This window comes from Somniosus microcephalus, chromosome 9 (genome assembly GCF_052327205.1).
Source record: "Somniosus microcephalus isolate GS21.2 chromosome 9, FLI_Smic_1.0, whole genome shotgun sequence".
Lineage (NCBI taxonomy): Eukaryota > Metazoa > Chordata > Chondrichthyes > Squaliformes > Somniosidae > Somniosus > Somniosus microcephalus.
Genome location: NC_140995.1, coordinates 224,217,928 through 224,231,509, shown reverse-complemented (window position 1 = coordinate 224,231,509; position 13,582 = coordinate 224,217,928). Strand labels below are relative to the sequence as shown.

The 13,582-nt window shown below is 46.4% G+C and overlaps 1 protein-coding gene across 5 annotated transcripts in view; it reads left to right on the top strand.

Annotated features, from left to right (window-relative positions):
- The window catches only part of daam2 (dishevelled associated activator of morphogenesis 2), a 329,728-nt gene that overhangs the window by 230,847 nt on the left and 85,299 nt on the right, over positions 1-13,582 (top strand). For 4 of the 5 annotated variants that reach the window (XM_085997939.1, XM_085997938.1, XM_085997940.1 and 1 more), the window contains 5 exons: positions 2,229-2,336; positions 6,157-6,263; positions 10,345-10,429; positions 12,142-12,248; positions 12,790-12,878. In XM_085997939.1, the coding sequence (XP_085854065.1) occupies positions 2,229-2,336; positions 6,157-6,263; positions 10,345-10,429; positions 12,142-12,248; positions 12,790-12,878 (496 nt within the window). Of the gene's footprint in view, positions 1-2,228; positions 2,337-5,963; positions 5,997-6,156; positions 6,264-10,344; positions 10,430-12,141; positions 12,249-12,789; positions 12,879-13,582 lie in introns of all 5 variants that reach the window. The other variant, XM_085997943.1, reaches the window with a different exon arrangement.

Sequence of the window (13,582 nt, the reverse complement as noted above, 5' to 3'; positions counted from 1 at the left end):
TAATATCTCCAAGTTTGCAGACAACACAAAGCTGGGTGGGCGTGTGTGCTGTGAGGAGGATGCTGAGAAACTCCAGGATGATTTGGACAGGTTGGGTGATTGGGCAGATGCATGGCAGATGCAGTATAATGTGGATAAATGCGAGGTTATCCACTTTGGTGGCAAAAACAGGAAGGCAGATTATTATCTGAACGGCAATAGATTGGGAGAAGGGGAAGTGCAACGAGACCTGGGTGTCCTTGTGCACCAGTCGCTGAAGGTAAGCATGCAGGTGCAGCAGGTAGTTAAGAAGGCAAATGGTATGTTGGCCTTCATAGCGAGAGGGTTTGAGTACAGGAACAAGGATGTCTTGCTGCAGTTGTACAGGGCCTTGGTGAGACCACACCTTGAGTATTGTGTGCAGTTTAGGTCGCCTTATCTGAGGAAGGATGTTCTTGCCATGGAGGGAGTGCAGCGAAGATTCACCAGACTGATACCTGGGATGGCAGGAATGACGTATGAGGAGAGATTGGGTCGATTGGGCTTGTACTCGCTGGGGTTTAGAAGAATGAGAGGGGATCTCATTGAAACTTACAAAATTCTAACAGGACTAGACAGACTAAATGCAGGAAGGATGTTCCCGATGGCCGGGGAGTCCAGAACCAGGGGTCACAGTCTAAGGATTAGGGGTAAGCCACTAACAACAGAGATGAGGAGGAATTTCTTCACCCAGAGAGTGGTGAACCTGTGGAATTCTCTACCGCAGAAGGCAGTTGAGGCCAATTCATTAAATATATTCAAGAAGGAGTTAGATATATTTCTTAAGGCTAAAGGGATCAAGGGATATGGGGAGAAGGCAGGGACTGAATTTGGATGATCAGCCATGATCTCATTGAATGGTGGAGCAGGCTTGAGGGGCTGAATGGCCTACTCCTGCTCCTATCTTCTAAGTTTCTAAGACTGGGACTTGAACCCATAACCTTCTGACTCGGAGGCGAGAGTGCTACCCACTGAGCCACAGCTGACACATGATCGTGTGCTTTTAAAATGCAAACTCCTCTTTCTTTCGTCCCATTAACTCCCGCTGTATAGCTTCCCAGTGTCCTGCCATCCCATATTCCATTCACTCCCTTTGTGTACAACTCCAATGCACTAAATCCCCACCCGTTTTAACCTGCTTCACCGGGAATCCAACCTGGATCTCAGTTACCCATTGTTTGGCACATTCAGTATAGCCAGACGTTCTGCCAGGTTTCACCTTTTGGGCAACCCATTTCTAGAATGTAACCTTATTTTTTTCCCGTTCTCAAAAACGACTCTCTGTTTCTGTTTAGATTGAAGTGCTAAATGAATGATTAACCGAGCTGTGGGGACAGGAATTTGTAAATAGGCTATTTTTGTCTGCAAAGTCTAGCTGTCCTGCTCCAAGCATAACATTTGTCTTGGCATCGTGTGGCTATGCATTTATCAGGATTTGAGTGTATAGTTTCCTGAAGTAGTCGCAGTGGTTTGATCCGAGATAATAACCAGTGACACTGTCAACGGGACCATTACAAGCATTGAGAAAAGACCGTTCTTTTCTTTTTACTGATTTTGTCCCCCCTTTTGTTGGAAACACTGACTGGGCGACTGTGACACATGCCTCCCCCTGGTGACCATTCTTCACATTTCCGACTGAATTGTGACTGTCCATTCCACTGTGGCAGGCATCACGGCCGATCCCGATCCGGCCCTTACCGCACCACTCCCCCCCCCGCCCCTCCCCCACGTACACACACACATTCACACTTTTCGCTCGGGAGTCACCTAGGCGGTGATGTTATGGTACAAAACAAAATGCTACAGACTGGAAATGGCTGTTGGTGTTGTTCGGCTATGAACATATCAAATTCTGATCTCTGCTATTTTAGTGGACACATTTAAACTAAAGAGGTTGACACCTAAATAAAGTGTTGGGGAGAGCTTTTTGATGTGGGCACGCTGTTTGTAAGAAAATAGTGCAGATAGGTAGATTGTAAACAGTAAAGTGCACTTGAAATGTGGAAATGAATTGCAATATTAGGAAATCTTTCATCAGGAAGCCTATATCGAGCTGCATCACTCCTTGAAAGCCTGAGCTGTATTGTGCTGACCCCAGCATGATTACTGCTGTCTCACTGACGATTCTTTCAGTATCTCAGCTTCTCTGATCTCAGACGTGTACAGTCACCGTGACCTCATCTATATTTCTGTGGTCTGGACTCTTGCAGAACAGAATTGGAGGCACCGTTTGGAATGAGATAGACGACCTCCGAGCCTTCAACACGCTCGACCTGGAAGATTTCGAGAAGATGTTCTCGGCCTACCAGAGGCAGCAGGTAGGCGCTCTCTCCAGAGATGTACAAGCAGCAGGTATCAGGAATTTCATTCAACTGGAAGGCAATGCAGAGTACGCTCAATAAATGGTCTTTGCCAAATCATGAAGGGTTTTGGCAGAGTAAATAAAGAGAAATTGTTTCCAGCGGCAGGAGGGTCGGTACCCAGATTGGCAAAAGAATCAAGAGGCGAGATGAGGAGAATTTTTTTTACACAGGGTGTTGTTATGAACTGAAATGCACTACCAGAAAGGGTGGTGGAAGCAAATTCAAAAGTAACTTTAAAAAGGGAATTGGATAAATTCTTGGAGGAGAAAAAATTGCAGGGGGAGGGAGACTAACTGGATAGCTCGTTCAAAGAGCCGGCACAGGCACGATGGGCCGAATGGCCTCCTTCTCGGCTGTATCATTCTATGATTGGCCTTGATTCAAACATGTTGGTTGAGTTGCCCAGATTACATGTGCTAATAGTGACTGCTGAAAGTCGGGGCTCATGTGGTCGGGAGTTGGTTATTAGGTTTTAACTGGGGGGGGTTCCTGGTTTAAATTTCCTTACTGCCAAAAATTAGCTGTTGAGTAGTTCCCTTGAACATGGACTCATTTTAAGTAGGCCCTGGTAGACCCAATTGCTAAATGGGTGTGAGTGTTGCTGGAAAATTCTGCATGGATACGATAGTGGTTCCTATCTCCAGGAGCTTTTCATTCCTAGCCCCAAGTCTATGAAAGAAAGATGGACACTCCTCTTATAACCGTCCTTTGATTAGGGTTCACAAGATGGGTTTGGATGAAGACGACCCTTTAGCCCATTTGATCTCAAATTTCTATTTATGCATCGACTGTTTCTTTGATGACTCCAACGTCCTGGCTCCAGCCACCCATCCTGGTGACTCATTCCAGCTGTTAATCACCCTTTATGTACGGCAGATACCCTGATATCTGTCCTAAAATTGCCCTCTACTATCCGAATCCTGTGCCCTCTTGTTCTACCTCCCTGGTGTTTCTGATTTGATTTTAAAAATTACTAAAATATTCCTGATATTTGAGTAGCTTCATTACTGTGCTTTCCTTAGCACTGCAACGCCTAATCCGAGAACTTAGAAAACCTGTCAGTCCTGGGGAGAAAGGAGTCTCCTTGGATCTGTCGGCAGCCTAATAGTTAAAACATGAGATTATAGTTGTCCTTGTCCCGTGTAAGAGTCGTTGTCTGAGAGCGAGTTGACTGGTTGCATCACACTTTCAGGCGTCTGTTACTGTGCATGCAGAAAGATCCATATAAGGCAGCCCTTTTCCTCTGCTTCTCTCCCTCTCTCTCTAAGTGTTATATATATATATCTATATATATGTGTGTGCCTTTGTATATATAAAGGAAGAAATACGGTGTGCTGGTCCTTGAGGGAAGTTGAAGTGGCTGGACGCCTGTTAATCTAAATATGTCGTTGCATTTTTACATAATGTTTACGTGCCAGTGTAAAATGGATGCAGATAGTTTATCAAACCCTGACATTTGGCTCGCCTGCTCCATTTTTGGCATAGTGAACATTCAGCAATTGCACAAGGCAGTCAAGGCAAGATGTCTTTTTCTCCCTTGAATGGGGGAGGCGGCGGGGTTAAGCTTCTTGCATCATTTAACATTTGAATGTTCAAAGAGGAACCTTTTAAAAGATTAAATCCATTCGGTCTGTTTTTACAGCCCGTTGAATAACAGTTTTTTTATGTTGCCATTTTTTTTACTATCACCACTTTAATCCCCATATAAGGCCGTGTGTTGACGGGGCCTCATTTACACGGCCCTGCAGGCCCGTGAATCGCTTGAGTCCAGTTCGACAGGCCCCTTGGCAAATAATATTCAAACGCTTGCTAGTGCGTACGCCGCTCTGAAAACAGCTGGCACTGTGCCGTGCGACAGCTCCGTCACATCTGCTCCGCGCTCTCGAAATCACAGTTGGCAAGGCAGCACTTTGCCCGTCATTGGTGAAGTCACAAACCCAGTCCAAGGCTGGACCGCAGAGGCCATAGGAAAAGGTCTTGCACCGTCCCTCTTTTTGCTGCGTGCATGTGGTGACCACCTCATGTGTTGGCGGGTGCCACGTTGGCCACATTACATTTTCATTAATGCTTATATTAAAAAAAAAAGAAAGAGGTACCCCATCGGAGCACCGCTACCGGACTGAAAAATCACATCTTTGTATCTCTTCATCGTTACCGTGGAAGCCAGCATGGTTGGCTGCTCTCACGGACTTGGCTTCCACTTGGCTCCATGGCAGTCGATGCGGAGAACTTCCTTTGTGCTGAGCCAGAGGAGAATGAGGAAGCGGGCACGATGATGAGCTAAGGAAACCACGATGTGGACATAACTGAAGGAGTTAGCTGCCTCACACCAAACTGCGTTACCTCAGAGCTGAGGCTTGTCTGAAGCACTCAGAAAGGAAGCGGACATTTCTTGGGTTCAACTGGGGCGTAGAGGGAGATAAGATTGGTGATGTAATAAAACTCACTACGCACTTGGTTTGAGCATAAAGCAAGGCTTTAATCAACTTGTTTCAGAACATGGAGGTCTAGTTGTACTTCACTAGTTCCTTGTCTTACAAAATGTCCCTGTAAACTGGGGCCGACGCCCGAGTATTTATACTCCTTGGATGACGCCACCAGCTGGCCGTCCAGCGTTATTTCACGAGTAGTTTCTTGATGAATGATGAGATTTATAACACTTGGCACCTCAGCATGACATTTACTTTCCTTTTAATTCCTCGCCTTTTCTTTGCGTAGCTTTGCAGTGAAATATCAGTGTTGCTCTGATTTCCCTCGCCTTTTCTACCCCATGACTAATAGTGACAAACATGGCTGCCTGTCAGCTTGCCTTTAAAGATTCTGCCCTAACAAGTACCCTTCATTGAAAGAAAGGAAAGCCTAGAAATTACTGTTGGTGCCATTAGCAGACGGACACACAATTGCTTCCTTTACCCTCTATTTTAACACAGGTGCAGTTGCCAATCTGTTTAGATGGGTTATTGGCTTTGTTGTAATAGCAGAGAAGTGAGTGCCATAAAAGCGTGTTACATGTTCGTACGCTAATGTCGCCAACAGTAATTTCTAGGCTATAATCCTTCATCCCTTTAATTCCCCTCCTCTATCTCTTCCCTCCTCTGCCACATATCATTCTCTGGCAGATGGGGCAGTCGGACAGCCTGCTCCCAGACCCTTCTTTATTGCTGCGATTGAGGTGACTGCCAGAAAGAGTTTGACGAGTGCTTATAATTATACTTGCCTTTATATAACGCCTTGTTATGTTGAATTGTCTCAAAGTGCTTCACAAAATTAAAGCCATATTGAAGAGCAGTGCCTGCTACGGAGGCAAATTGGACTTGGCACCCACTCTCTGGTGGAGCTGCCAAGCCTCCACTGCATGATCGATGAGGAAGAACCTCAAGGAGATGGAGATGAGTAGCACTTTGGTGGCATTGTGCATTGGCGTAATGTTGTATGCCACTAAGGGACGGTCCAAAATAGCATGTGATAAAGATCAGATAGACACTGGATTACAGCACATTTGCTTGGTTGCTTTCTGCTGAATACTAACTCACCTTGGCATGTTTAATTTTTCTATGTCCCTCGGCGACCTTTCCTGCACAGGACCTGTTCACTAACACTAACCTCTCGAAACAGGTGAGTGCGACGCCCATTCACTTTACCAGTGAGAAATCACTACCCTTCACCCACTGTGCCATTGAGTTTGAATTTCACTGAGTTGATTATCAGATGGTTTATGGACAGTTTGTCTGATGAAGTGTGTCTAACTTCTTTTTCCTTCGAACGAAACATGCAGAAAGAGCTCGGCTCAACCGAGGATCTCTACCTCACGATGAGGAAGGTGAAGGAGCTCTCGGTGATTGATGGACGGAGGGCTCAGAACTGCGTCATTCTGTTGTCGAAGTAAGTACACAGCTAAAAGAGTTAACCAAACCATTTATTGTCCTCCTGAGGGCGCAGAGTGTTAGTGAACCACCCAATGTAGTAATGAGCCAGAAAGGCCCGAGCCTTGATTCCCACAAGGCACCGCCGGACAGCAGTTGCGGGGCTACGGTTGACCCCATTACAACAGTGACTACACTTCAAAGGTACTTAATTGGCTGTAACGCGCGTTGGGAAATCCTGAGTTCGTAAAAGGCGCTGTATAAATGCAAGTTAGTTAGTTAGTTCGTTCTTTACTTTTTTCTTTCTGTGCTTGGGCAGAGGAGAGGAACATTAACAGTCAGGGTTTACACCTCTGATACTATCGAGAAAGAAAGAACTTGCATTTATAGAGCACCCTTCACATCCTCAGAACCTCCCAATGCGATTCACAGAAAATTAATTGTTTTTGAAACGTAGATAATGTTGTTATGTACTCAAACGTAGCAGGCAATTTGCGTACAGCAAGATCCCACAAATATGATGTGAATGGCCAGTTAATCTGTTTTTGGTGGTGTTAGTTGAGGGCTGAAGGTTGGCTGGGACCCTCTGCCCTCCTTCAGAATAGTGCCATGGGATCTTTTACGTCCACCTCGACAGGCAAAATGGGGTCTTGGTTTGTCTCATCCGAACGACGGCACCTCTGACAACACAGCACTCCCTCAGTCCTGCATTAAAATATCAGCCTACATTATGTGCTCAATCCCCGGAGTGGGGCTCGAACCCACAATCTTCTCGACAGAGAGGTGAGCGCGATACCATTAATGACCACTTGTGCAAAGTGTCTGGTGAGGACAGGATGTGATGCGCTACCCTGCCGACACTCAGAATCTCACACGTTAAGAATGGCCATTTACGTGGGGTTACTGGAGGGTCATCAGGCCCTGTGCAACAGTACCCCAACAAGCGTCGGTACATCCAAGAGTGGAAGGGAAAAATAATTGAAGTCCTTTGAATAAAAAATCTTTGGTAAGATAAAGGGGTCAGGATCCAGCAGCACCAGTAATAATTCATTGCAAAAAAAAACCCAAATGTACACAATCCATTATCCCACTAAGGTTTAATGTTGCAGCCTCAGATCCAGAATTCTGTCCAGTGTCTCCATCTGGTTGTGTGATATAACACAGCCCACGGAGCTACGCTATACATTCATTAGGAAGTTTTATAGCCAATATGGAAGATGGTCTGGCCTCAAAAAAAACAATCATAGTTTAAAAGTGTCTGTATTTTCACTGCACTTGACGGATACACAGAAGAGTCAGTGGTATGTTTAACCCATCAGTTAAAAAGCCAATTAAAAACATTTTGTTTGAGCTTCCCCAATGCCTCAATTAATAGGGGAAGCTCCCTAGTGTGGTACTAGGCTATATAGACCAGGCTGGTCATAAATGTGCCGCTGTTTTCTGCTGAGTTAGCTAATCTCAGTTGGGCTACCGGTGAGGTCCTACAATTGACCCCAGGGGCAGGATTTTCATTGGGCCGTGGAGTCGGGATTGGAGGCGCGTGGGGGTTTAAAATCCCGAAATCAGGGGTCCCGACCCCATTCCGCACCCAACCCGCCTCCATGCCAGTTTCAAAGAAGACGGGTACCCGCCCCGCACTGGGACCCGCCTAACCAAGGTGGGAAGGGATTAGTGCCAATTAACTGCCTGTTAACAGGTAGTTAACAGGCAGTTTTTAGCCTAATCCCTATTTTTAATGCTGAAGTGTGGGATTCCTGACGGCTCCAGACCACACCAAGTTTGCGAGGCGGGCCGTCAGGTTGAAGGACTTGGAGGGGTCGAGATGTCAGTGTTCAGGTGAGTGATGTGTGCATGAGTGCAAAGGTAAGTGTGTTTGGTGTGTCTAAAGTGTTTAAAGAAGTTTAAATGACCTTTTCTTACCTTTTCAGCCTTCCTTCCTTTAGGTCTCAGGAGTCCCTCATCTCACCGGCACAGAAAGCAGAATGGCTGCGAACTGTCAAAAGTGACAGCCTGCAGCTTTCTGTGCAGGAGAGATTACTAACTGAGTCTGTGGAGAAGGACTCAGGTTAGAAGTAAGACTGTCAGTGTTTGACAGCTTCAAACAGCTGTGAAAAGCTGATATTTCATCTGTCAAAACCTCTTGACAGATGAAATTTCAGCCTGTGACGTCACCTGTTGCCGGGTGGCCCTTAATTGGCCTGCTGAGCCCGCCCAGCGGGCTCAACAAGGTCAGTCAAGTTAAAATCACGTGGATTGGTCACATCTCGATGGAGGCGGGACTACAACCCCGAAAGTTGTAGTCCCGCCTCCTACCCGACTCCTGAATGAAAATCCAGCCCTAGGTCTCTTGGCTAGAGAGGGGGGAGAATCGGCCAGAGTCCTTGTTTTTGATCTCTATATCTTGACTCCTGTTGGAAAATGCCCGTGTCTGGTCATCATTTTGAGGACGTGATCAGGTGAGGCTTCCACAGCCTGATAGCCTGCCAACGTTCAATTCTCAAGTCTGACTCATGAAGGATGTCCACTTGGTGCTGGAGGGCTGCCAACAGTTGCGGAACCATAGCTCCAGCAGGGAGCAGCACTTTCAGGAGTAGAGGGGAGGGAAAAACCCTTTGATCTACAAGGTGTTTCTTTGTTTTTCCTTCCCCCTCCTGACTTTTGTACCATCATCAACCAAGGTGGTGAGTGGTCAGCCTCCTCCTGGGTCTCAGATGGCGGGGAAGGGGATTTGCCAAGCCTCTGCTGGATGTTTCAGCGTGTATAGATTTGCAGGTGCCATGGCACAGTATTGAATCCCTACTGCTCTGTGCCACCAGGCTGCCCATTAAACCAATCATTCTTGAAGTTCAGAACTGGCCATGACAACAGTGAATTTAAGGGGAAACTAGATAAACACATGAGGGAGAGAGGGAGAACACATAAGGTTACATAAAAAGGGGTGGGAGGAGGCTGGTGTGGAGCATAAACACTGGCACGGAGCAGTTGGACCGAATAGCCTGTTTCTGTGCTGTATATTCTATGTACAGGAAACTTTGGTTTATCCGGAGGTTGTATGCCTGGAAACCTCGATCTAACGGCAGAAATCAGCAGCCATTTTGGTTAGGTTTTTTTTCTTCTCCTATCATTTTTTTTTAACAGTCAGGCTCTGGAAAGCGTCTCTGTAGCTTAGCAACAGCTTCAGAGACGCTTCCAAGGTATGGGCCGAGCGTCTACAAGCTGTTGCTAAGCAACAGTGTTTGTTGTCAGATACAGAGATGAAAACCTCCGTATCCTTCAACATTAGCGCTGGTCTATCCGGAAGTTTTGATAGATCGGCAGCAGCTCGGTCCCGTCGGTGCCGGATATCAGAACTTTTGCTGTAACATTGAGTAAAGATTTAACCGTGATTCTCACTACTGAACCGTATAGACAAGGAAGGTGCCAAGTTGGACGTCTAGCTAAAGACCTGGGTTAGAGAGAGGAAACAAAATCGATTAGAGTTTCTGCTCCTGAGTGCTATGCATCGAAGGCCTGCTGGAAACTTCACACGCATGACCGTCACATGAGGACAGCGTGAGGGCAAGTTTGGACTCAGGTTATGATGAGCCTCCATGGTGGGCCTTCATGTCCACATTGACTGGGGGTAATTTTCGCCCTCACCTCTTGAGCGGTAAACTGGCGGAGCGAATCGCCCGCCTGTTACAGAACTCGCCCGACTTGCCTCTCCATTGAAATTAGTGAATATTGAACATTGAATAGTGCCATGGGATCTTTCACATCCACCTGAGAAGACAGATGGGGCCTTGGTTGAACATCTTATCCAAGAGACTGTACCTCCAACAATGCAATACTTCCTTCGTATTGCACTGAAGTGCCAGCCTAGATTTTGTACTCAAGGCTCTGTAGTGAGGCTTCAACACACAACTTTCTGACTCGGAGGCGAGAGTGACACCAACTGAGCCACGGTTGAACCCCTGGAAGTTTAGCCTATGGTTGTTCAGGAGATTGAATAAATTGAGGAATGTCCACGACAGTGCAGATTGTACAGGGTCTGTTGGAAGGAGTGTGTTTGATGGACTGAATGACTTTTTCTCATTCCAAATATTATGATGTCCTTTTAGGTTAAAGTTGTCGAATGAAGAAATTAAGCGTGCAATCTTGCAGATGGATGAACAAGAGGACTTGGCCAAGGACATGCTAGAACAAGTAAGAACACAAGTCCTTCTGGAACAATGTGAAGTATACAACATGGAATAAAATGGAGCATGCTTGGGTTCACACGACTACAAAGTTGAATATCACGTAAAGTTGCATTCTTCTGGTCTGTGCTGAATGAACTGGTCTCAACCAGATAATAGTATGGGTGCCATAATTGACCTTAGCGCCCAAAGGTTAAGGGGGGGAAAAATCGGCCAATCTCTTAATCGCTATCAGTGGATCCTACTGGAGAGTGTGTGGATATCGGAGGAGGAATAGATTGGATTCAGCTGTGATTGTCTTACCACCTTGTGTTCAAAAAAACCTGTCAACATAAAATAGAATAATTTTCCAATTCTAGGCTGCAGCCCCTGATCCTGTCCAGCCCACATCATTGAGACTAGGGTCATAAGCCCCAGCTCGATAGCTGGTCCCGGTCCTGTGAGCTCACAGCAACAAGACTATGGCCAGAGGATCCAGCCTGATAGCCGGGCCTAGTCATGCCAGTGTTCACATGGCCAAACCCGGGCATAAATACAACAGACATTAACACCACTTAGATCTGAGTAGCTGAATGGGGTTGATAGATTTACCCCCCCCCCAGTTAGTTGCTTTCAGTACAAAGTAAAGTATGCTGCTTCTGATTAAATCCTGCTTAAGATAAGGACATAAGAAATAGGAGCAGGAGTCGGCCATTTGGACCTTCGAGCCTGCTCCTCCATTTAATGAGATCATGGCCGATCTGCTACCTCAATTCCACTTTCCTGCACTATCCCCATATCCCTTGATTCCCTTAATATTCAAAGATCTATCGATCTGTGTCTTGAATATACTCAATGACTGAGCCTCCACAGCCCTCTGGGGTAGAGAATTCCAAAGATTCACCACCCTCTGAGTGAAGAAATTTCTCCTCATCTCAGTCCTAAATGGCTGACCCCTTATTCTGAGACTGTGACCCCTGGTTCTAGACTCCCCAGCCAGGGAAAACATCCACCTTGCATCTACCCTGTCAAGCCCTATAAGAATTTTATATGTTTCAATGAGATCACCTCTCATTCTTCTAAACTCTAGAGAATATAGGCCTAGTCTACTCAATCTGTCCTCATAGGACAATCCCCCCATCCCAGGAACCAGTCTGGTGAACCTTTGTTGCACTAAGATCATTAATAACATTAGTCTATCTATTCCTGAACCAAATCCCTTCCCTCCTACTACCGTGGTAACCTAACTTGTCCAACTATCTCATCTGAAAGGGTTTTCAGAACTGTAACCCTTTCACTGGTTTAATCTCAACACGACCAAATGGAATTATTTGCTATACCTTCACTAATGGTAGCAGTGGGCATTGGTGACTAATCAACACTGAACAATGATGTGTAGGGGTGGAGTTGATGTCGTGTCCTTTAAATGCCGTTAGGTGCAGCAGTTCAAAGATGCTCAGCAGCTTCTTCATTATAAAAGGAGCCAATATTTGATACCCGATGACAGGAAGTAAGCTTTTTGCCACCTTCAATACAGGGACTATTGTTAGGATTGTATCCTATCTGCTTCAGGCCGACTTGATCTCTGGTAAATGGAACTGGAGTCAGATGGCTCCCCGTATTAATTATTCCGCCCGCTTCAGCTCTCCTGATAGAATTGAAGAGATCAAAGAACACGTCATACTGCAGCTGTTGACCTTCAGTCCTTGAGCGTAATCCCTGCAATGACTTCCTCCCTAGCTCCTCAAGTTCATCCCCGAGAAGAGCGATATCGACCTACTGGAGGAGCATAAACACGAGATTGACCGCATGGCGAGGGCAGACCGCTTCCTCTACGAAATGAGCAGGTTCGTCAATACAGGCTGACAAAGCAAGAAGACAGGATTAAGCATTGCGCTGCGTGGTCTTGAAGGCTGCCTGTGGTGAGCCACAGATCAGCGGCTGAATAATGGAGATATGAAGATGGATGAGTTTAGCTTGATGACCTTTGGGGTCAGGCAATATTGATAGAGAATGCTCTCTCAGGAGATTAAACAGGTGGGGTAGAGTGCATTGATAGGGTAGATTGGACATGGTATGGGGGAAGGAGCAAGGTTGATGGGATAAATGGCCTTTTCCCATTCCAGGTTTCCTTTCGTGCCGGGGAAGGCCCAGGCAATGGTCAATTTCCGACGCGGGGGCGCTAACTTTTTTGGGGAGCTAAAAGTAGCGCCCCCGGAGAAGTTAGCGTCCCAAAGGGGGCGCGACCCAATTTTCCCCCCATTGTCTGTAAACTTGTCTTACGATCTTGCACGCAGAGGAGAGCTTCTCTCACTGTTGCTGACATTCCTGAACTGGAATTGAACCAGCTGATGGATCTAAACACATTCTGTCCCGTTAATCCCGCAGAATCGACCATTACCAACAGCGTCTGCAGGCTTTATTCTTCAAGAAGAAGTTTGCCGAACGACTCGCAGAAGCAAAGCCAAAGATCGAAGGTAAGACCGTCGAAGAGGTCGGTCTGAATAAATATTTACACATTAAAACATTTTTTTGTGGAATAACATTTAACTGGCCTGTCGGCGTGGGTTCGAGCAGCTGTGGAGCTTCACTTGCCATTTGTTTTTCTAGCAGGGACTGGTCGGTGCATACACATTTTTAACAACTAGTAAATCATTGGATACTCTGTACTCTGCCCCTTAAAGGGGCCGAGGCCCAGCTTTCAGCCTCTGCGGACTGGTGGGCGGGTTAGGGAGAGGTGGTTGAAGTACTAGCCGGGGAGAACCGAAACAGCTGGGCCTGCCGTCATAAACTTTCATCGGCTTTGCCCCGCACATTCGCTTGGCGCAGTGCTGAAGCAAATCCGACTCTGTGTCTACCTTTCCACTGAGGAGGCCCGTAAACGCAAAAAAAAAAGTTCTGCTCAGCAAGGTGAGAGATGTTAATGTCGTGGAATGGAACGTTTTCCATTTTGGGCTATCGGTGCAAGCTTCAAATCATAGAATCTTACAGCACAGAAGGAGGCCATTCGGCCCATTGTGCCTGTGAAGGCTCTTTGAAAGAGCTCTCCAATTAGTCCCACTTCGCTGCTCTTTCCCCATAGCCCTACAATTTTCTCCCGTTCAAGTATTTATCCAATTTCCCTTGAAAAGTTACTATTGAATCTGCTTCCATCACCCTTTCAGGCAGTGCATTCCAGATC